The sequence below is a fragment of the Protomyctophum parallelum genome, assembly GCF_964188405.1.
Source record: "Protomyctophum parallelum genome assembly, chromosome: 15".
NCBI classification, from domain to species: Eukaryota; Metazoa; Chordata; class Actinopteri; order Myctophiformes; family Myctophidae; genus Protomyctophum; species Protomyctophum parallelum.
The window spans coordinates 47477450-47499030 of NC_139710.1; the positions used below are offsets into that span (position 1 = coordinate 47477450).

Consider the following 21581-nt stretch of genomic DNA (forward strand, 5'->3'; position numbering starts at 1 on the left):
GGTGAAGAAGTATCGGGAATGTAGCCTATGTGTTGTTCTGTTGTAATATGTTGTTGTTTATTGCACACAAATTAAAAGTTGACTTCGTCTAGTCTCGGAAACCCAGATGTTTTTATTTCCAGGAGACTTCCTCTGACTTGTCATTGTTTAGCGTCTGGTTCCCATAGCAACAACTAAAAGCAACGGAGCCATGCAGGTAGAATACATTTAACTGATAAACGACCTAGTAACTAGCGTATATGAAATCTAATCGATCAGTTCATTCGGTCAGGAGTTAATATGTAAAAACAAGAGCAACTTTAGTCTAATTATGCTACTCTTTTTGAGCTGTCAAAATGTTTGAGGTTATTATTAGAACTCGTTCCAAAACAAAAAGCTAAACTGAAACCATGCAGTTCAGCAGTTATCGGTTATGCTAGCAGGCTAGTTAAGTAACATTTAGTAGTGAATTTTATAATGGATACATTTCTTGTATGTTCTACTTACTCAATGTTGATTCATTTAAACTAATGTATGTATGAGTAGAAATTTAGAGGGATGTTTTGTGACGTTTTTGTCCAGAACAAAGTAAGGATTGATTGATTGATTGATTGATGATGGATGGAAGGATGGATATAGGCCTAGATGGCCTAAAAAGGAAGGTTTATGAAAGCAGCTTTAGGATGTCTAATAGCAGTGGTTTTCAACCCTTTTCATATCAAGGCCTATTTATTATTAGATCACCATTTGATGAGATTTAGCCTCGCAGATCCAACATTGAAGAATATTTTGTTATCATTGGCTAAGATGTTGTCCACAATTCAATGCTGTTGGCAAACATCAAAATATAAATTCTTCTACATTCTGTAATTGTGTAGACTTCTTGTAAATTAAGTAATGCAGATGTTTAACAATAATGTAACTATTTTTTTCTTTTTTTAATACTGTTTTTATTAGGCATTTTTTGTATGACAACATCAGAATATTATCGACAATGATAATGAGTAGTTCTATTAAATAAAATGAAAAAAATAACAGGCAATGTAAATGTTCCACATACAATACATAATAAAAAAGACATATAAATGTGATAAACATGAAAAAACAAAAAACTGTTAAACAATGACAAGTGTGAACAGACAAACAAAACAGACAACAGGACAGACACTCTTGCTCTCAAACTTCCCCAACATGTTGTTGAAAATTAAGTGAATTACAGACATTCTTTTTTTAAATGAGAAAAAATAAATAAAGAAAAAACACTCAGTTCCTTTTCTTTTTTCTTTCCAATTTTCTATTGTGCTATCTATTGTGTAGGAGGGGTTAGCGTGCACCTATTGAAATATTCAATGAAGGGTTGCCATGTCTGGTAGAATCTATCTTCACTCCCTCTCAATTCAAACTTAATCTTTTCCAATTGTAAGTAGTGCATCACATCTCTCATAAGTGAAGTGTGAGTCGGAACCTGTGCTTGTTTCCAATTCAACAGTCAATCAGTCTGCGAGCCAGTAGAGTCACATATTTTACCATGTTATATTGGAAAGTAGACAGTTTGACCCCGGGCCCCCTGACCCCCATAACTGCTAACAATAATGTAACTTTTGAGAGCGTATAAATTAAACCAAATGGACCCATAGCCTACTTGGTTTCATTTTACTCTCTCAAGAGTTAAAGATCTATAAGGGTCCATTTGGTTACAGACGTTCCATCATTTAGCTGGGGACCACCGAACCTCCTCAAGAACCACTGGTTGAAAACCAGTGTAATATAATAGGCCTATTCATAAATCATATGTTCTTGTCATTTATCAGAGAGGAGAGATGCATTCTGCTCATGTTGGCGTAGTCAGAGATTCCATGCTGAACAATCCACTGCTGATCAGGGTAAGAAGCATGCAGACTAAACTCAGTGGTGTGAAGTAACTGTGATTTGTTTTTAGTTTTTATTTTACTTTACTGTATTGATTCTATATTCTACATCTACATTCTACATCTCTTTTTTTTGTTTTTTTCCTTTGTTTTTTGGGGAAATACCCTTTGTTGGGCATACCCATGCCCAACAATAATAATAATAATAATGGAGTCTGGACAGACAAAATGTGTCAGTTACAATATAATGAAAAACATTAATTACTAGAGAATGGATGGTTTGTGTGTATCTTCTAGAACAGCAGTGTTCCCATGCTGCCAGCTTCACTTTGCTCTTTGACAAAGAGCTCAAAGTACTGGTAGACGGTGGTCACAACCAAGAGGATTCCTGTACCGGAACCAATGGCACCCACTAAGTCGGCCACCACGCATAGTGCTCCTATGCAAATGCCACCGAAGGCAGCAGCCGTGGGGATGTACCTGTTGAGCTCCTTCACCATGTTAGACTCTCTGTGTCCCCTCAGAACCACCCGTTGTTCCTTCAGCTGCTTGGCCACATCTTTGGCAGAGGTTCCTGTCATTTCGATCCATTTCGTGGAGAGGAAGGCACAGGAACCGAGCATGAAAGCGATATAGACAACAGCATGAATTGGCTCGTACAGAATAGAGCCAAAGGACTGCAGTGGAGACAGGTAGTAGCAGAGACCACCCACTGGGTAGGCATGAGCCGTTCCACTGCTAGTGGTGTCGGACCAGGATCCCAGGAGGTTGACCAGGAAGTTGCTGCCAAGCTGCACGGAGAGCCTCTGCGAGACGAAGTAGAGGTAGGAGACCAGGGTAGACTGCAGGATGATGGGCATGCTGGAGGTGTAGAGTAGCTTGATCGGGTATGAGCAGGACTGACCGCGGTTGCGTATTGACACAAGGGGCAGTTCCACCCTGACGCGCTGGAAGAAGATGGCCGCGGCGAAGACGCAGACAGTGGCGACGATGTTCCAGATATTGGGCAGGTTCTGTCTCAGGAAAGCTTCTCTCACGGCCTGCACCTTGTCTGTGCGGGTGAGGAGAAGATGGAAGAAAGCAAAGATGGCTCCCTCGACCTCGGTACCTCTGCCGCTGTTGACAGTGACGGGGCTGAGCGCCTTCCAGGCGATGGTCTCGCAGACGTTGGTTGCAATGAACAAGGAGATGCCAGAACCCAGGCCGTAGATCTGGAGCAACTCGTCCAACAGCAACACCATCAGACTGGCAAAAAACAGCTGGAGGATGATGAGCACGCAGATTCCAAAGCCAATCGCCCGAGGATCTCCATACATGCCCCACATAACATATGAGGTGGCATGGAAAATGGTGAGGATCATTCCAAACAACTTCTGCGCTTTGTCGTTGAGGGCTTTGTCTTTGGTCTTGTCTCCAACCGGGAAGAACTGCATGAATAGGCCTGATGTCACAATGGGTGAGATGCCCAGCTCCATCAGAGTACCTCTGTTGGAAGCCATAATTACTCTCATCCAGTACAAGGGATCTGCCGAGTCTGGTGGCATAATGCCAACCAGTGGCATCTGACTGCATACTAGATAGATGACCAATGCGATAGCAGTGAACACTAGTCTTTCTTTGAACTGAACTTTCTTCAGTGGTTTCCGGATCTCTGGCAGAAAGGCACAGACCGGCTTGATGACTTGTAAAAGCGTATCTCCAATGGTGTCCATTGTCTGTTTTTTCTTGTTTCCTTGATTATGCACACAATCTAAAGCTTTTTCCCACCGTTTGCACGCTGAGCACTATCGGCTGTGACGTCCGAATGTCCAAAGTCTGCGTGTTTTGAGTGACAGGAGTCCGAAGTATAATTCTGGATGATCCTGTTGTGGAAGTCAGTTTCGTAGAGGGAAGACAACTGTTGTTAAAGTCCAGTTATGTTGCTAGGATTATGCGCTATTGTTGAGGCTGTGTTGGCTTTTATACTCTGTCTGGCGGGGAGACTCTTGTCATCACGGTGATGTCACGCTGAGTCCATGACGTCAGACTGTTCTTGACAATGGTAAGTAACCATAGCAAAGAAATCTCCATATATGGGCATAAAAGTCACATACAATGGTGGGGGGTACACATATGTTAGTGAAGTGACAATTTAAGGATTTAACCCATTCTGAACGGGAACCCATTTTGGTGTTAGCATCATGTTATGCTTTAGCTATTGAAAAATAGCAGATCTACAAGCTCATAGCGCGCCACCGAGTGGCGCGCTACGAGCTTGTAGGTCTGCTATTTTTGAAAAATCGAAGAACGACTGACATTTTTGGAATCTGATCTCAGGTCAGAATGGGTTAATCAGACCAGTGTGTGTCCAGTGGAAACCTCGTATAAATCTGATCTCAGAATGGGTTAAGGACTTTTAAGATTTTAATACTTATACATACAATAAATAATAATAAATAATACAATAAAATAAAAAGATTATTTCTTGGCCAAATTGTCAAATAATATAACAGGCATTGTGAGCTTGGTAGATCTGCTATTTTCACAATGTTTGTCCTACAATAGAGGGTATGCGCGTGACAACATCATGCAGGAGTGCCACCTGAGTGGCAAAAAAGTATTTTCTAGCATTGACCATACATCCAAACAGAAAAGTCCTATTTGATTACATTAAACAACGTTAAACAATATTAAACTCACTTTGCACGTTGCTTAGCCACTCGATATGCCATTAACTTTAAGCATGCGCATACCCTCTATTCCATTTGCTTGTCTGGGTGAGGGGTAGCCTTGTTAATAAACCAGACCGAATCAGCCGTTGGCAAAAAAAAATTGCCTACCGGCGGATTTCGGTCTGGAGAGGCTCAATTGTACGCCCATTTTCTACACACGAGAACGTGTGCGCCCAATAGGGACACGGTATGCAATATGGGCGGGCTTTGGTACAGTGACGTTCAATGCTTGAGACCTTTGACTGACAGTAGCTCTGACCAATTGCGTCAAAGAGAAAATGTTTCCCTGGAAATGAAATCCAAGCTGAGCCTCCCCAGACTAATATCCCGCGGATCCGTGCGATATTAGTCTGGTTTATTAACCAGGCTAGGTGAGGGGGGCCCCCAGTTCAAATAATATGATTATTTTGGGGGGGGTCACAGCCTGAAAACTGAAAAGGTTGAGAATCATTGCTTTAGAGTTTAGACAGTAACTTGCAATTCTGTTGTCATGCTATTTATAATTTTAGCTTATAATCATTTGAAGAGAAGAGGGATGATGCCTGGTGGCTCAGTTAGTGCAGACCATTATGCTCCATGTGAGCGTGAGAATCCTATATCGAGTCCGACCCGATCTTTTCTTGCATAGATGTCTCTCCTCTCTCTCTGCCATACAGTGACCTATCGTAAACAAAGCTTGAAAATGCCAAAACAAAGGAGGAGGAGGGAAGATAGGTGCGGAAGATAAACCCCCTCAAATCCACAGTTTTCTCAAAATCTTCCAATCTTCACATTTGGGGCAGTTTGTGTGTGTCAAATCTGAAGTCTGGAGGGAAGAGGTCTGCGGCACGAGGGTAAATGAGCCGATATGACTGTCTGATTGTGACGTCTGCCACGCCGGCAATGTCTCCAATCTCTTTTTCAGTCTTCTTCTCAGCCGAGGCCTGGGAGGCCATGTAGATGGCGGCTGCAGCTACAGAGATGGGGCTCCTGCCGGGCACCAAGTCCAACTCCACAGCCTTCCTGGCGATGGAGGTGGCGGCCATCTGCACCTGCTTGGGCAGGCCCAGGTTGGAGCAGAAGCGTGACATGAAGTCTCCTGTGGTGATGAGGTCCACGCTGGTCTCCAGTGCGTTGAGGATGAGCTTAAAGCACCGGCCAATCTCCTTCTTGGAGATCCGGGAGACGGCACAAATCTCTTTAAATGTTCTTGGAACTCCTTCCTGTCTGCAGGCTATGTAAAGGCAGGCTGAGGCAATGGCATCATTACTCCACCCCTTCAGTCTCTTCTGTTCATAAACGTTTTTGAATAGATTATTTGTCCGGTCTATAATATTCCTTGGTAGGTTGAGGCGGTCTGCCATAGTGGTAATCTCTCTCATGGCATTCAGCATGGCCCTGTCTGAGCTGCTCATTGTGCGACGATTCTGATACTTTGAGTTGCCAAACTCGTCAAAGCTGGCAGCACCTGTTCCCTTGCTGATCATGGTGGTTAGGTCACACCCATTGAGCAACGGGTTCTGGGCGTCTCCCACTCTGGATCGGTCTTTGGTGGCTATCTCTTTGGTGAAGGTCCGCCATTCGGCACCCACGTCGATTACACGCTCGCCCACTACGAGGCCACACTCAGGGCAGATCACGTCGCCTGCTCTGTAGTCCTCCACCAGCAGCGCATCAGGGTGGTCGGGGCACTGGACCTTTGGAAGCGCCAGAGCATCTCTGCGGCTCGTCGACGCCATGTCAGTTAGTAGTGATTTGTTTGGCAAATGGAAGACAGTCACAGAATAAAGGGAGACTCTCTCGCTGAGTCAACCATGTCCAAATATGGAGTCCATGACATCAGACTGTTGACAAGGTAACCACATCACTAGGTCTGTCACAGTTATTAATCCTATACTAAAATCAGCTAATGGGGGACCGGTACAGAAATGTCCATATATGGGCATAAAGGGACACAGACAGACAGATCTAGAAAGCTCCTTATATGGGCATAAAGGGACACAGACAGACAGATCTAGAAAGCTCCTTATATGGGCATAAAAGGGACACAGACAGATCTAGAAATCTCCATATATGGGCATAAAGGGACACAGACAGACAGATCTAAAAATCTCCTTATATGGGCATAAAGGGACACAGACAGACATATAGAAATCCCCATATAATGGGCATAAAAGGGATGGTGGGGGGTATCCATATGACAGTGAAGTGACAATTTAAGGATTTAAGGACTTTTAAGATTTTAATAATAGATGAAACAAAAATTAAAAATACCATTTCTGCAGCAAAAGTAGGCTACTCAACAAACAATACTATAAAAACTGTCAAACAATGGCCAAATTGTCAAATAATATAATAAAGAGGCAAACATTTTTACAATACAACCTCACACCGCTTTGCAGCGCGAGGCATTGTGAGCTTGTAGATCTGCTATTTTCACAATATTTATCTGTGGCAACTGCCGCAAACTCAACTCCTACAATTCCAATTGCTTGTCAGGGTGGGAGGTCCCCAGTTCAAATATGATTATTTTGGGGGGTCACACCCTGAAAACTAGGTTGAGAACCATTGCTCTAGTCTAGTCAGTGTATTTGATGTAAGACAGCTTTTTATCCACTAGATGGCAGTGTGAAACTGTGTTGAACGGTGTTAGACCCATGCATGAAACTGTAAAACTGTTAAACAGTTACAACCATAGGGTTACACCACATATTAGTTTTAGACCACGTGTGTCAAACAATTGTTTGTTTGTTCTCATTGCACTCTACAGTAATCCCATCCATGGGGTTAATATCTGCTCTGTTGTGTCTTGGCTGTCTAAAGGCTCATTCATAGTCTGGATTTAGTGAAGCCGCGGTGAAGAGCAAACCACCGCCCCAGCCCTTCTCTCTGTTTTTACTCACCACCGCTCAACGTTATTTCAGCTCCAGTGGTCACTTCACCACCGGATCAGTGGTCACCTCACCACCGAAAATCCAGACTATGAATGAGCCTTAATGTGAATTTGCATCATTATCTCAGTCTTGATAAGGAAAGTCCTTGATGTTGTGTTAAACACAACATACAGGGGACATGTACTGTAAAAGAGATATCACACCAACACACACAATCAATATCCATTAATAATACACACAACTCCAAAGACTGTCACGTGAAAGGCTTACAGTATAATTAACATGGAAACGTAAGATGTCGATGTCTCCGTCTGCAGCCATCCCTGGGTCAGAGTCAGTCCAGAGGCCTGGTCTGTCCTGATACAGGATTCACCTATGGAATCAGAACCGTTGGGTCTGATGGAGGAGTGGCACAGGGTAAGGATGGATGGATGGAACACACACACACACACACACACACACACACACACACACACACACACACACACACACACACACACACACACACACACACACACACACACACATACACACAGTTAGACGTAGTTGTTAATTTCAGTTTTCTTGACAAACACATAGCATCAGCACTAGATTGGAGAAGTAACACACCTCTCTCTCTCTCTCTCTCTCTTTCTCTCCCCCCAGCTATCTCTAGTTGGAAGGTTCATTCAGATGGCGGCGGTAGTGTGGCTGAAGGCGAGACAGACTGGGTGAGGTTGAACAGGGAAGCTGTGATGTCGGGTGTGGCGACAACCAGAGAGCTGTCCGTGTACCGAGCGCAGCGACTCTCCCAGGGCAGCGCTCCGTCCACCTGCCCCCAGCCCCGCCGACACAGGAGCGGCCAAGGGAATGCCGACGGCCGCGGCGGGACCTCTGACAGGATATATGGCACTGTAACACGGTCAGTATATAGTACAATGGACCGCAACATGGCATGGCACACTGACACCGAACGGCAGTGGCTCAGGGGTAGAGAGGCCGGATGGGAGAACCGTGAGGTTCCCAGTTCTAAGTGTCCTTGAGCAAGACTCTGAACCCCTAATTTCTTCCGATGTGCAGGTTGGTGCCTTGCATTATCCTCCGCCATCGGTGTATGAATGTGTGTGTGAATGGGTGAATGCAATGCACAATCTATGTAAAGTAAAGCACTTTGGATAAAAATGCTATATACAGTAAATGCACCATTTACACCATGGCTAAATAACGCTACAGCAACACAACACAGTGACACAGCATGCGATGCCAATCCACAACACAGTGACGCACCACGTGACAACACTGTGTTGACACGACACTGCAACACAGCACACGGACACACAAATGCCAGTCGTGTTGTTTGTATGTTTATCTTTCTCTCTTTGTCTGTCTCTCTGTCCGTCAGGGCGTCATCTCCTCTCTCAGACTTGATATCTCATCAGTATGCTGAACGTTGGCTGGAGGAACAGCGAAAAAGAAGCAACACACAGAGTCTACAGAACAAACACAAGGTAGGACTACAAATAAAAGAAGCAACACACAAAGTCTACAGAGCAAACACAAGGTAGGACTACAAATAAAAGAAGCAACACACAGAGTCTACAGAACAAACACAAGGTAGGACTACAAATAAAAGAAGCAACACACACATTTGGGCTAATATCTGCACCACCTCAGGGCCCTTACCCCTTACCGCAAACTTATTTGCCATGTTTTACTATTTAACCCATTCTGACCTGAGATCAGATTCATACGAGGTTTTCCACTGGACACACACTGGTCTGATGAACCCATTCTGACCTGAGATCAGATTCATACGAGGTTTTGCACTGGACACACACTGGTCTGATGAACCCATTCTGACATGAGATCAGATTCTAAAAATGTCAGTCGCTCTTCGATTTTTCAAAAATAGCAGACCTACAAGCTCGTAGCGCGCCACTCGGTGGCGCGCTATGAGCTTGTAGATCTGCTATTTTTCAATAGCTAAAGCATAACATGATGCTGACACCAAAATGGGTGCCCGGTCAGAATGGGTTAAAATAGTTCAAATAGCCGATCTACAATCTCACAACGTGCCGATGTAGATCGGCTTGAACTATTTATATAACGTTTTTTCAAAATAGTAAAAATCACACCCGTGTGAAGTGAGGGGCTCTCTAATCATCGCACATCATCAAGAATGGCGGTCCGTTATTGGCCAAGGGTTCCCACAGACACCATCGCGCCTTCGCGTGACACGCTCTATATATAATTAGCACACATTTTACGCCCTACTCGGCCTGAAAACTTTAACACAATTCCCTGTTATGCCCATATATGGAGATCTCTGATGTGGGAATGTCAACATATGGCCATATTGTGACAGTCTCATGATAACCACTGCGGTTGCCTTGACGCAAGTCGCAAATGAACCAAGTTGGTACAACACATGGATCTCCATATGTGGAGCTGACTATCATCACCTGGATCTCCATATATGAAGATCACGACACTGACCTCATCGAACCCTGGATAGGTTTGACATACTAGATCTGCATATATGGATCCGGATTAATAGTTGAACTCCTGCTTGGCTGCTTCTCAACTGTGCCATATCAAGCTCTGTTGTTTCAGCCCTCAGGGTGTCTTACTGGTCTGTGTCTGTGTGTGTGTCTGTGTGTGTGTGTGTGTGTGTGTGTGTGTGTGTGTGTGTGTGTGTGTGTGCATGTGTAGTCTAAACTAGGTCACATTTCAGAGACAAGGACCAGTCTGCTGAGGAAGAGTAGACCTCTGCCACACACACCCACACTGTGGAAGATGCCACAATTCTCACAGGTATATATATATTGTCGCACTTTGACCCAAGACCAAGACAAGAGTGTCAGTGTTCGCCCGCAGGCTGGTATATTCAGAAGTGAGTTCACAGGGAAAGGTGAATAGGAGGTGAGAATTCAGAAGTGAGTTCACAGGGAAAGGTGAATAGGAGGTGAGAATTCAGAAGTGAGTTCACAGGGAAAGGTGAATAGGAGGTGAGAATTCAGAAGTGAGTTCACAGGGAAAGGTGAATAGGAGGTGAGAATTCAGAAGTGAGTCCACAGGGAAAGGTGAATAGGAGGTGAGAATTCAGAAGTGAGTTCACAGGGAAAGGTGAATAGGAGGTGAGAATTCAGAAGTGAGTCCACAGGGAAAGGTGAATAGGAGGTGAGAATTCAGAAGTGAGTTCACAGGGAAAGGTGAATAGGAGGTGAGAATTCAGAAGTGAGTTCACAGGGAAAGGTGAATAGGAGGTGAGAATTCAGAAGTGAGTTCACAGGGAAAGGTGAATAGGAGGTGAGAATTCAGAAGTGAGTTCACAGGGAAAGGTGAATAGGAGGTGAGAATTCAGAAGTGAGTTCACAGGGAAAGGTGAATAGGAGGTGAGAATTCAGAAGTGAGTTCACAGGGAAAGGTGAATAGGAGGTGAGAATTCGTCAGGGCGAAATCTATAAATCAAAGTCTCTATCTCTCTTCTTCTCCAGGGGCCGGAGGGTCCGGGCGGTGAACATGGAGATTAGTTAGGGGAGGGAATTCCTATCCACAGTGTCATCACCGTTTTAACCTTCCTTGTCCTTTAATTACCGGCACTCGGTCTCGAGACCGTGTTGAGCCAAGAGAATGCCTGTGGGAGGGCGAGAGAGTCATAATTACACAATACAGTCACAATACATGGCATTATTTAGAGAGGGAATAGTATGTGAGATCTCTTACCGCCAGACGCCTATATACAGTACGTGCACACACAGAGAGAGCAAGCTGTGAATGGAGGGAGGCGGCCGCTTTTATACCCCGCAGGTGGGAAGGAATCTGCTTGATTCAGGATGCAGACAGGTATGTAGCGGTCCGCTATGATTCGTCCCAGCGGCTGGCGCGGCCTAAAATCACTGTAAACCACTGGCTGCCATATTGCTTTAACCACTTGAACCCTGCTAGCATCCCTATTCTTTGGGGAACATAGCCGAAAATAGCCTATACAAACTTGTAGACCGGCTATTTGAGAGATTTGGTGGGAATAACGAGCAGATTAAGTCGCTGACCCCAGTCAAGTTTACCAATCATAGTTTAATGTATAGCCTAATTTTAAATGGTTTTAAACTGCAGTGTGAACATTGTGAGATTAATCTCATAATGTTCACATTCAGGATTCAGTTTCTTTTGATATAATTTCTTTGCCGTCTCATATCTCAAAGTAATGCGTAATGCTTGCACCTCGTCATAGCTACCTATATATACTATGTTTTTCATTCACTTATAGAACAGTTTATTTATCATCTATACAGTTCATAAACAGAAACTATAGACTGTTTAAAGACTTAATCCAAAAACAATAGAAGCGTTAAGCGTTTTCCTCTCCATAAAAACCCGTTATAAAGAAACAGCTTATCATGGCTTAACGTACTGAAACTCTGACCCGAGAACACACGCTTTCTCTCGCTCGTCTTTACTGGTCATAAACACTGTCTTCTGAATAGGTGTGTGTGTGTGTGTGTGTGTGTGTGTGTGTGTCAACATAGCGCTATAGCCTCATGAAACATTTATCAGTTCATTATCTCAGCGAGGTATGCTCTCCTCTTCTTCTCTCCTCCTTTCATGTGCTCATCATTTTGTTTGTTTATCTTGTCATCTCTCCCTCTCATCCTTGTTTCTCCTCGTCCTGAAACACAACAAACGCAGAGCAGAGTCCAGCAGCAGCAGCACGCCGCGCACGCTTCCTGCCCGCTCCGAGAACTCTCTTCTATCCCCGTCGCTCTGTGTGTGTTTCTGTTTGTCTGTCCCGATGTCTCAGATGTGTACTGCATGTTCTCGGAGCTGTCAGCAGTAATCTCTCAAGATTCAGAGATTATTCTGCAATAATTCCTTTTTTTAAGGGTTACCAGTTTGAGTCTGTATAGTAACATCTTGTCTACCACCATACTGGGAATCTGAACAGCTTCCAGATCAGTTCACACAAATAAAATACATTATACGTACTGTCTGTTGGACAGGGAGGGACAGACAGACAGACTCCTGTTGAAAGATCAAAACGATCAGGAGGGAAGAGGGACATTCATTTCTTGTTCCCCTCATGATATCTCCATCTCCCTCCATCTCCCCTCTCTCTCCATCCTCCAGGTTGCACCAGCATTGAGCACCTTCAGGAATAAAGACATTCATCTCAGATCATCTACCGGAGAGGAACAAACCTAAATGAGGAGAGATAATCACACGAGTCCAGAATGTTCTTTGTCTGTTAGGTGCAGCATCATTCATAGCTTGCACACAAATGTGCCTCAAAACAGCACACAAACTGCTTGACAACCAGTTTCTTTGCCTTCTACCGTTTTTCTATATATAATGTTGTCTCCTCAACTGAATAAAAACAGACCTGCACTACAACTGGAGTCAAAAACACATTTACATTCTTTCAGACAGTACTACTATCAGTCTATCAAAAAAGGAATTGAAGAAATCCCATAAAGGTATACTGTAGCAGCACATCCGAAACTTCAAATAAATGTAAAAGTACTCACATTTCCACCTTTTATTGGCAATGCTCTGATGAAGGGTCAATAGCCAAAACGCACATGCCTTCGTTTATTGGTGTGTGCCAATAGAAAGTTGAAATGTGAGTACTTTGTCCTCCATTTATTAGAAGTTTTGGATGTGCTGCCTTTTGAGGATTTTTTACATTCCTACTTTTGATACTGGATTCTGGGTCTAGCACTCCACTGAGAAAACCCATTTCTGATGCACAACCTCCTTTTCTTATTCAGTACTGTCTGTCTGTAATACATTTGTAGTTAATTATAGATTCATTTGCATTAAATATTACAATCGAAAATGAAAACACAACAAAATTAACAATTGATGTATTAAAAAAATAACTTATCAGAATGCATACTTATCGGATGATGTTTATATTTTAAATAATGTAATTCGTGTGGATGTCCTCAGTTTGACCAGCTGGTGTTGTTGAAATAAACAGCTGCTACAACACACTCCATTTTCAATATCAGGATGTAAAGTTAAGTTCATTGTCAATTTGTCAGGAAATAGTTTGTCAAAGAGGAGTAGAGACACTATTCTGTGAGAACAGAGACAATGTACTGAGTGACTCAGTCTGAGTCCAAACTAGTGTCAGACAGTCAGTATACAGTAATTATTGCGAGCATATCGTGTGTGTGTGTGTGTGTGTGTGTGTGTGTGTGTGTGTGTGTGCGTGCGTGTGTACACGCGTGCGTGTTTCACGTGGTGTTTCCTCAAGCTGCGCGAGACCGTCTCTGTCCATGGTGCTGAAAACAGCTTGCGACTTCCCCGGATCAATGGATTATGTTTTCGTTGATATGTGGTAATATTAATAGTAGCAGGCTAATAATAATTATTAAAAACTATCTGGATACATTGATTTATTAGCTAAATAAAAAAAAAGAACCCTTTCCTTATTTATGTAGCTTAAACATTTCTGTTTTGTTTCAGAAGTTTTTTTTTCCGAATTCAGAAACAAAAACTAATTTGGGAACTTTCATAACATTTCATCAGTGCGTTTTTCCTTTTGTCGTTTTCATGATAAGGGTTCAAAAGATTAGTTTCGCATTTTGGAGGAGATTTGAACTTTTGGGACTCTGTATATGTTAGATTAAAAACAAACATTCGTATTTGAGCGGTATTCCTCATGGTCGGTCCATCCATGGAGGTCTCCCGGTTTGGTATCGACACTCTCCTGTCCCCCTCGCGGGGACACTCCGCCGGGAAGAACCGCTCCCACGCGGAGCTCTGCAGCCCGCGGTCAGACACATCGGACAGCAGCAGCGGCTGCTCGTCGCCTCCTTCCCCGCGGAGAGACGCAGTTCTCCGGCTGGTCCAACAGCAGCAGCCCCGGGCCCTGCATGCCCCGTCCTTTCTGATCCGGGATATCCTAGCGGACTGTCGGCCTCTGGTGGCCTGCTGCGGGCCATATTCTGACCCGGGACAAGCCGAGTCAGAGCCGTACCGGTCCAGACTGACGGATGATTACATGGAGAGAAACGACAGCAGCTCTTCTTCTGACACAGAGTCCAGAGGTAAAAGTCTCTATCTGGATTTGTTTCTATGATTAAATCACAGTTGCATGTTACCCGATTTAAAATGAAGGAATAAAATAGGCTAAATAGATGGATATTTTCCATTTAAAAATGTAAATGGTCACTTATTAAATTTTTTGAGAATCCAAAATGGAATGTAAAGTTAAACATACCAACAAAATAATTCATAATATTAATAATACTAGTAATGATAATAATAATTTATTTATAAATATATCACATTTGATTGATATAAGCTATAAAACAAGTTCTGCGGTGTTTCATTCAATCCTCATACAGCTCGATCAATAATCCATAATCAGTTTCCTTTGATTGATTGATTGAAATATTTATTAACAGTTTGTAGAATTTACAGTACATTTTAAGCACAAACTCAATACAAAGACTGTTAACTGTGAGTGGACGACCCAATTAAGCATTACACTTGTTTACAACAGGGTCCACATTGTTCAATTCATCAAAAATGCTGCATGGTATATGGGAGGTGAGCGCGGAGCAGTGGCACGCGGTGACTGCGGTGCTACAACAATTAAAATGTTTCGTTAATCATTACGTGAATTAGTAATGAGATAAAGCAGGGGCCAGTCAACTATACACCGAAACAAAACATCAACCACATGTCAATGTCACTATATATCAAGTCCTACAAAGTAGGCTATAATTATATAACATTAATTTATGTTATATAATTGTAATTTATTGTATATACAGTATGCATGCAAATAAAAAAATAGTATGAATATAATGCCATTAAAATGTGTATTGTGTAATAATTAAGCATCAATATAAATAGTTAAATTAGGCTATACATTTATATATATAAATTATGTGTGTGATATAGGCCCTACACCTGTGTAAATGGAAACCGTTTCCAACATAGAAAAATTAACATGTTATTATTCTGTCTGTCTGTCTGTCTGTGTCATGTGATTTTAACTAATTTGTCTGGTTTGATAAATCAGTTTAGATGCTGGTTTGATCTCAGAACTGTCTCATTAACGAGTCCCTGATGACTCAATTAATCACATTAACAAGTCTGGTGGCAAAGAAGATCACGCACACACACACACACACACACACACACACACACACACACACACACACACACACACACACACACACACACACACACACACACACACACACACACACACACACACACACACACACACACACACACGCGATGGAATATAAACTTTAATGACCCCCTGACCTTTCTGAATGAAAATATAATATTATATAAGCACCTATTGTTTGCCTCATATGACAAAATTAAATACAGCATTCATAACCTCAAGAGGAGAGACATAATATTCATACTTTGAATCCCAGCAGCATCCATATTATTCTGTGGGAACCTCTTGGCCAAAAATAGCAGATCTACAAGCTCCTTGTGGCGGAATGTGAGCTTGTAGATCAGCTATTTTTGTCGTGTAGGCCAGTGGTTCGCAAACCTTTCAGGTCGAGACCCAAAAGAGAGATTAGACGTTTGGGGACCCAAACTATAGTGAAAATAGCAGATCTACAAGCGCAAAAATAAATACAATGTATTTTTTAGATGTATAGTCAATTGAAGGAAGTCCCCTTACACCTGCACATAATTCTACATTCATTCAAACTCAGAACTCTGACATGGGAAGGTGTCTGGGAGAGAGCTTGGATTTCAAAAGGGGGGGTGGGGGGGGGGTGGAGGTTATATTAATGGTCTATCAAAATCGGCTGGAAATATTTGATTTTGATGTGGTGTGAGTCATAATAAACATATTGTTGACATGTCACATCAAGGCACATATCTAGAAAATAAAAACGTGGTTCAAGACGTCAAGTGGTTAAATAAAGACAGTTCATAACGCAATGGATCTGTTTATTTACCTGATGATGATGATGTGTTTTTGCTCCAGTCAGAGATGAAGATCAGGGTGATGATGATGTGTTTTTGCTCCAGTCAGAGATGAAGATCAGGGTGATGATGATGTGTTTTTGCTCCAGTCAGAGATGAAGATCAGGGTGATGATGATGTGTTTTTGCTCCAGTCAGAGATGAAGATCAGGGTGCGGTTTCGAGGATAAAGAAGCCTCGCAAGGCTCGGACGGCGTTCACAGACCACCAGCTGGCCCAGCTGGAGAGGAGCTTTGAGCGGCAGAAGTACCTGTCTGTGCAAGACCGCATGGAGCTGGCGGCTTCGCTGAACCTCTCCGACACACAGGTCAAAACCTGGTACCAGAACCGCAGGTAAACTATACTGAACCGCACCACACATGGTCAAAACCTGGTACCAGAACCGCAGGTAAACTATACTGAACCGCACCACACATGGTCAAAACCTGGTACCAGAACCGCAGGTAAACTATACTGAACCGCACCACACATGGTCAAAACCTGGTACCAGAACCGCAGGTAAACTATACTGAACCGCACCACACATGGTCAAAACCTGGTACCAGAACCGCAGGTAAACTATACTGAACCGCACCACACATGGTCAAAACCTGGTACCAGAACCGCAGGTAAACTATACTGAACCGCACCACACATGGTCAAAACCTGGTACCAGAACCGCAGGTAAACTATACTGAACCGCACCACACATGGTCAAAACCTGGTACCAGAACCGCAGGTAAACTATACTGAACCGCACCACACATGGTCAAAACCTGGTACCAGAACCGCAGGTAAACTATACTGAACCGCACCACACATGGTCAAAACCTGGTACCAGAACCGCAGGTAAACTATACTGAACCGCACCACACATGGTCAAAACCTGGTACCAGAACCGCAGGTAAACTATACTGAACCGCACCACACATGGTCAAAACCTGGTACCAGAACCGCAGGTAAACTATACTGAACCGCACCACACATGGTCAAAACCTGGTAACAGAACCGCAGGTAAACTATACTGAACCGCACCACACATGGTCAAAACCTGGTAACAGAACCGCAGGTAAACTATACTGAACCGCACCACACATGGTCAAAACCTGGTACCAGAACCGCAGGTAAACTATACTGAACCGCACCACACATGGTCAAAACCTGGTACCAGAACCGCAGGTAAACTATACTGAACCGCACCACACATGGTCAAAACCTGGTACCAGAACCGCAGGTAAACTATACTGAACCTCACTGACACATGGTCAAAACCTGGTACCAGAACCGCAGGTAAACTATACTGAACCTCTCCGCCACACATGGTCAAAACCTGGTACCAGAACCGCAGGTAAACTATACTGAACCGCACCACACATGGTCAAAACCTGGTAACAGAACCGCAGGTAAACTATACTGAACCGCACCACACATGGTCAAAACCTGGTACCAGAACCGCAGGTAAACTATACTGAACCTATCCGCCACACATGGTCAAAACCTGGTACCAGAACCGCAGGTAAACTATACTGAACCGCACCACACATGGTCAAAACCTGGTATACCAGAACCACAGGTAAACTATACTGAACCGCACCACACATGGTCAAAACCTGGTACCAGAACCGCAGGTAAACTATACTGAACCGCACCACACATGGTCAAAACCTGGTACCAGAACCGCAGGTAAACTATACTGAACCTATCCGCCACACATGGTCAAAACCTGGTACCAGAACCGCAGGTAAACTATACTGAACCGCACCACACATGGTCAAAACCTGGTATACCAGAACCACAGGTAAACTATACTGAACCTCACTGACACATGGTCAAAACCTGGTATACCAGAACCACAGGTAAACTATACTGAACCTCACTGACACACATGGTCAAAACCTGGTATACCAGATACCAGAACCACAGGTTTGGGCAAGGTTTCAGTTGATCATTGCGATTAGGCGATTAAGAAATAATTGTGACAGGCTCAGGGACAACCGCGGCCATGGCCTTCATGACCTCCATGAAACTCCTGCCCTTGTCACAATACAATCGATAGAGGTATTTTCTCAAGAAACCATCACGACACTGTATTTAAACGTGTCCATATTTGCCCGGTGCGTGCTATCATCGTTCCATGACTCCCTCCATCCATCGCTCCACCTCTCCATTACTCCATCTCTGCCATTTGTATCATAATGTAGAAAATTACGCGCGATACATTTGCACATGAATAATGGAGCATGTGGTGCACGACGATCAATAATTCATGGCACGTGCTGTAATTACATGACCGACTCTTAATGATCAATAATTTAACCCCTATCATAATGATCAATAATTTAATGTGGTCAGCTGTCAGAAGCTCCATAAACAAATAAAAAGCTTTTAGCGTTGAACATATTACAAAGACAACACGTTTTTTTTTAAATAGATTTCACTCAGTGTATATTTTGTCCTGAAGGCTAGGGGCACAACTAGTTGTGTGGCCGTTTATTATTATGTCTATTTTATTATTTAAGTTGCTGTCATACTGATCGTTAAAGCGCTTTAAGGCAAAACATGAATAAATAACTGCACTGTAAAATGAAGCTCTGCAAATTGATTTCCGTACTGAAATGAATGGAATCAAACAAACCATAACTAAAACACAACTAACGACAGACCAACTTAACCCATAATTTAAAAGGAAGGTACTGTACTAACTGGATCCGTTTTTATTTATATGTATATCTATTTGACTATTTGTCCAACCTGCCCAGGACCAAATGGAAGCGTCAGACGGCCGTGGGTCTGGAGCTGTTGGCAGAGGCGGGGAGTTACTCTGCCCTGCAGAGGATGTTCACATCCCAGCCGTATTTCTACCCTCACCACCCTTCTGCTTTCCCTGGCGTGGACCCTGCAAGCTCTGGACTTTACCTTTACCAGGGCCCTTCGGTTTCACAGCCCACCCAAAGGTCCCTGATTCCTCGTGTACTGGTCCACGGCGAGACCGGGATGCATGGTTCGATACCCTGGGAGGTCCATCCTGGACCCGGGAAATTAACAAACGGACATTAGTTAACAGAAGGAATGTAGGACTTGAACGGAGAAGTGATTATTGTTTTTTTGGACATGAACAGAACAGCTCATCACAAGTGATGCGCCATTCCAAACATTTTCAAAATCTGTGTAGAAAGAGCCTAAACATGATGTTTACATGGTCTTAAAGGGTTACTTACATTTTTGAGTACATCTGACATTTTGGGGTATATTTCAGAATCTGTGTTGGTATGTTACGTAGACACTGCTGGAGTTACAGTTCCTTCGTTCTTACATAGACAGCACCATAGAAAGTCTGTGAGTAGATATACTGTATATTCAACTGAATAAAACAGTGAAATATTTAGTACTAAACCACAGTCTGTAGTTCTGTATGTTTGAACTGTGGAAGAGGCCTTCAGGTTTTAGTTTTAGTACAACTGCAGATTGCCTCGTCTACCTCGGTAAAGTCCATGGTCGTATGTTTTGTTAAAATACTCAAATCATTGTGTAGAATTTGAGAACACCACAACACCACTCTTCTTGTCAGTCAACTCAATTGTATATTAATGATGTTATCAGGTTCTCTGTCTGATATTGTACTCCTCGCTATTGTAATGATGTTGAAACAGAGCATGATTCGATAGGTAGACTTGTCTCAACTTTAAAGGAATCATACATCGCTATCCACGAAGGAGAGAAGCCATATTATTGTTCTGAATTACCACCTTGACACCTGCCAATCAAACGGTATAGACTCAAAGCAAGGTCTATCCTGTGTGTGCAGTGTGCACGTGTGTGTGTGTGTGTGTGTGTGTGTGCATGAGGCGCGTTTATATTGTTATGCGATATCATGATTTCAGAATTTGCTATTAAAAGACAAGTCATGGTGTCATATGCCAAGTATTACTTTTTATCTATATTTTTACATTACTGAAACTACAGTATATGGACCGTTAGAACAATAGAAATATCATCGGCCAGATATGGATTAAAGCTGGGATGAAAGAAAGGAGTTGATCAGTCAAATGTGTTATGATTCCGTTCGGCGTGTTTAACACTTTTGACTACATGGGAAAAGACAAGGCCTATGTGATGTTTGGCATCCCCCGAGGGGGGGCTTGACCCCCAGCTCAGGGGGTCAAGCCCCTGTTTCATTTATCGGCCTGTTATGATTAGGTTGCATATTTCATGAAAATTATTCACGGTTAGTGATTCCTTTCTTATGAGAAGTAGATATCTGGAGGAGCCGGTAGGACGGAGTCCGACGGACAGCTGAGAGACAATGTAGAAGAGACAGGCAGTGGGACGGACAGCTGCGAGAGAGACAGAAGGACAGACACAGACCATATAATAAGACATCGGTGCAACCAGAGGGACATTACTATTCCACGATTCCATTCCTGTCGTTTAAAAGAAAAACACAAAAGGTGGTTGCACACGGGAAAACCGATGAGAAACGCAGCTAAAAATCTGAAAAAAACACGCTGTGTGCAGGGACCTTATCTTCCTTAATCTACAATGTCACTCTATGTGCGGACATTTTGCCCATAAAAATAAACTGTGGACATAAAGTGGTGGACAATGGGAACAACACTTAATTGTCAACCATCGCTTTACCAAAAAGATTAGATGATAAAATATGAAACATTATTTATTTATCACATAAAATATTAACGCGGTTAAAAGGAGAGATTATACATTAGAATGAGCAAATGTTCACTATCCATCTCCTTAAGTGGAGGGGGGGGGGGGGGGGGGGGCAGAGAGGGGAGGAGGGTAGAGGAGAGGGGATGTTTTAAGTGGAGGACATCAGTTCTTAAAACAGCCTCTAAGACTGATTCTAAAGAATAAAGTGTCTGTTTTCCAAAAACAAACACATCTCTGTGAATTCAAGGGTGTGTAATTGTTAGAAAATAAGTAATTTTTGGGGGTAAACTACTAATTTAAAGTCCAGGGGCTGGATAATAGCATTGCTAATGTTGTTTGTCATGGAGGGCTCCAGACAAATCCTTTTCACTACAGAACCGCCCCCCCCCAACGTAAACGTAACATTAAACCGTCCCAAAAATCTAAATGTTATACGTTCCTTCTTCACATTGGTTTTGTTGTCTATAGTTATTGCCATAGCAATACAATAAAAAATGACTATAGGAAATCCATAATTGCATTGTTATTTTAAAAGATTATTTATTTGGC

At 43.0% G+C, this 21581-nt stretch overlaps 4 protein-coding genes across 4 annotated transcripts; 2 read left to right on the forward strand and 2 right to left on the reverse strand.

Annotated features, from left to right (window-relative positions):
- Window positions 1–97: 97 nt before the first annotated feature.
- On the forward strand, window positions 98–12692 carry cfap77 (cilia and flagella associated protein 77). Its single transcript, XM_083785020.1, has 7 exons — window positions 98–196; window positions 1791–1862; window positions 7749–7848; window positions 8077–8332; window positions 8813–8918; window positions 10123–10224; window positions 12538–12692. Exons 1-7 carry the CDS (start codon window positions 191–193, stop codon window positions 12610–12612), a joined length of 717 nt encoding a protein of 238 aa, XP_083641146.1. The 5' UTR covers window positions 98–190; the 3' UTR covers window positions 12613–12692.
- LOC310871583 (protein transport protein Sec61 subunit alpha-like 1) lies at window positions 2141–3391 on the reverse strand (the record flags this gene model as incomplete). Its single annotated transcript, XM_083783190.1, has 1 exon — window positions 2141–3391. The coding sequence occupies one exon, from the start codon at window positions 3389–3391 to the stop codon at window positions 2141–2143; it is 1251 nt and encodes a 416-aa protein (XP_083639316.1).
- On the reverse strand, window positions 5326–6276 carry LOC310872680 (transcription initiation factor IIB-like; the record flags this gene model as incomplete). Its single annotated transcript, XM_083784725.1, has 1 exon — window positions 5326–6276. One exon carries the CDS (start codon window positions 6274–6276, stop codon window positions 5326–5328), a length of 951 nt encoding a protein of 316 aa, XP_083640851.1.
- Window positions 12693–14077: 1385 nt separating the features above from the next.
- barhl1a (BarH-like homeobox 1a) lies at window positions 14078–19421 on the forward strand (the record flags this gene model as incomplete). Its single annotated transcript, XM_083783527.1, has 3 exons — window positions 14078–14465; window positions 16520–16718; window positions 19124–19421. 3 exons carry the CDS (start codon window positions 14078–14080, stop codon window positions 19419–19421), a joined length of 885 nt encoding a protein of 294 aa, XP_083639653.1.
- Between the last annotated feature and the right edge of the window lie 2160 nt (window positions 19422–21581).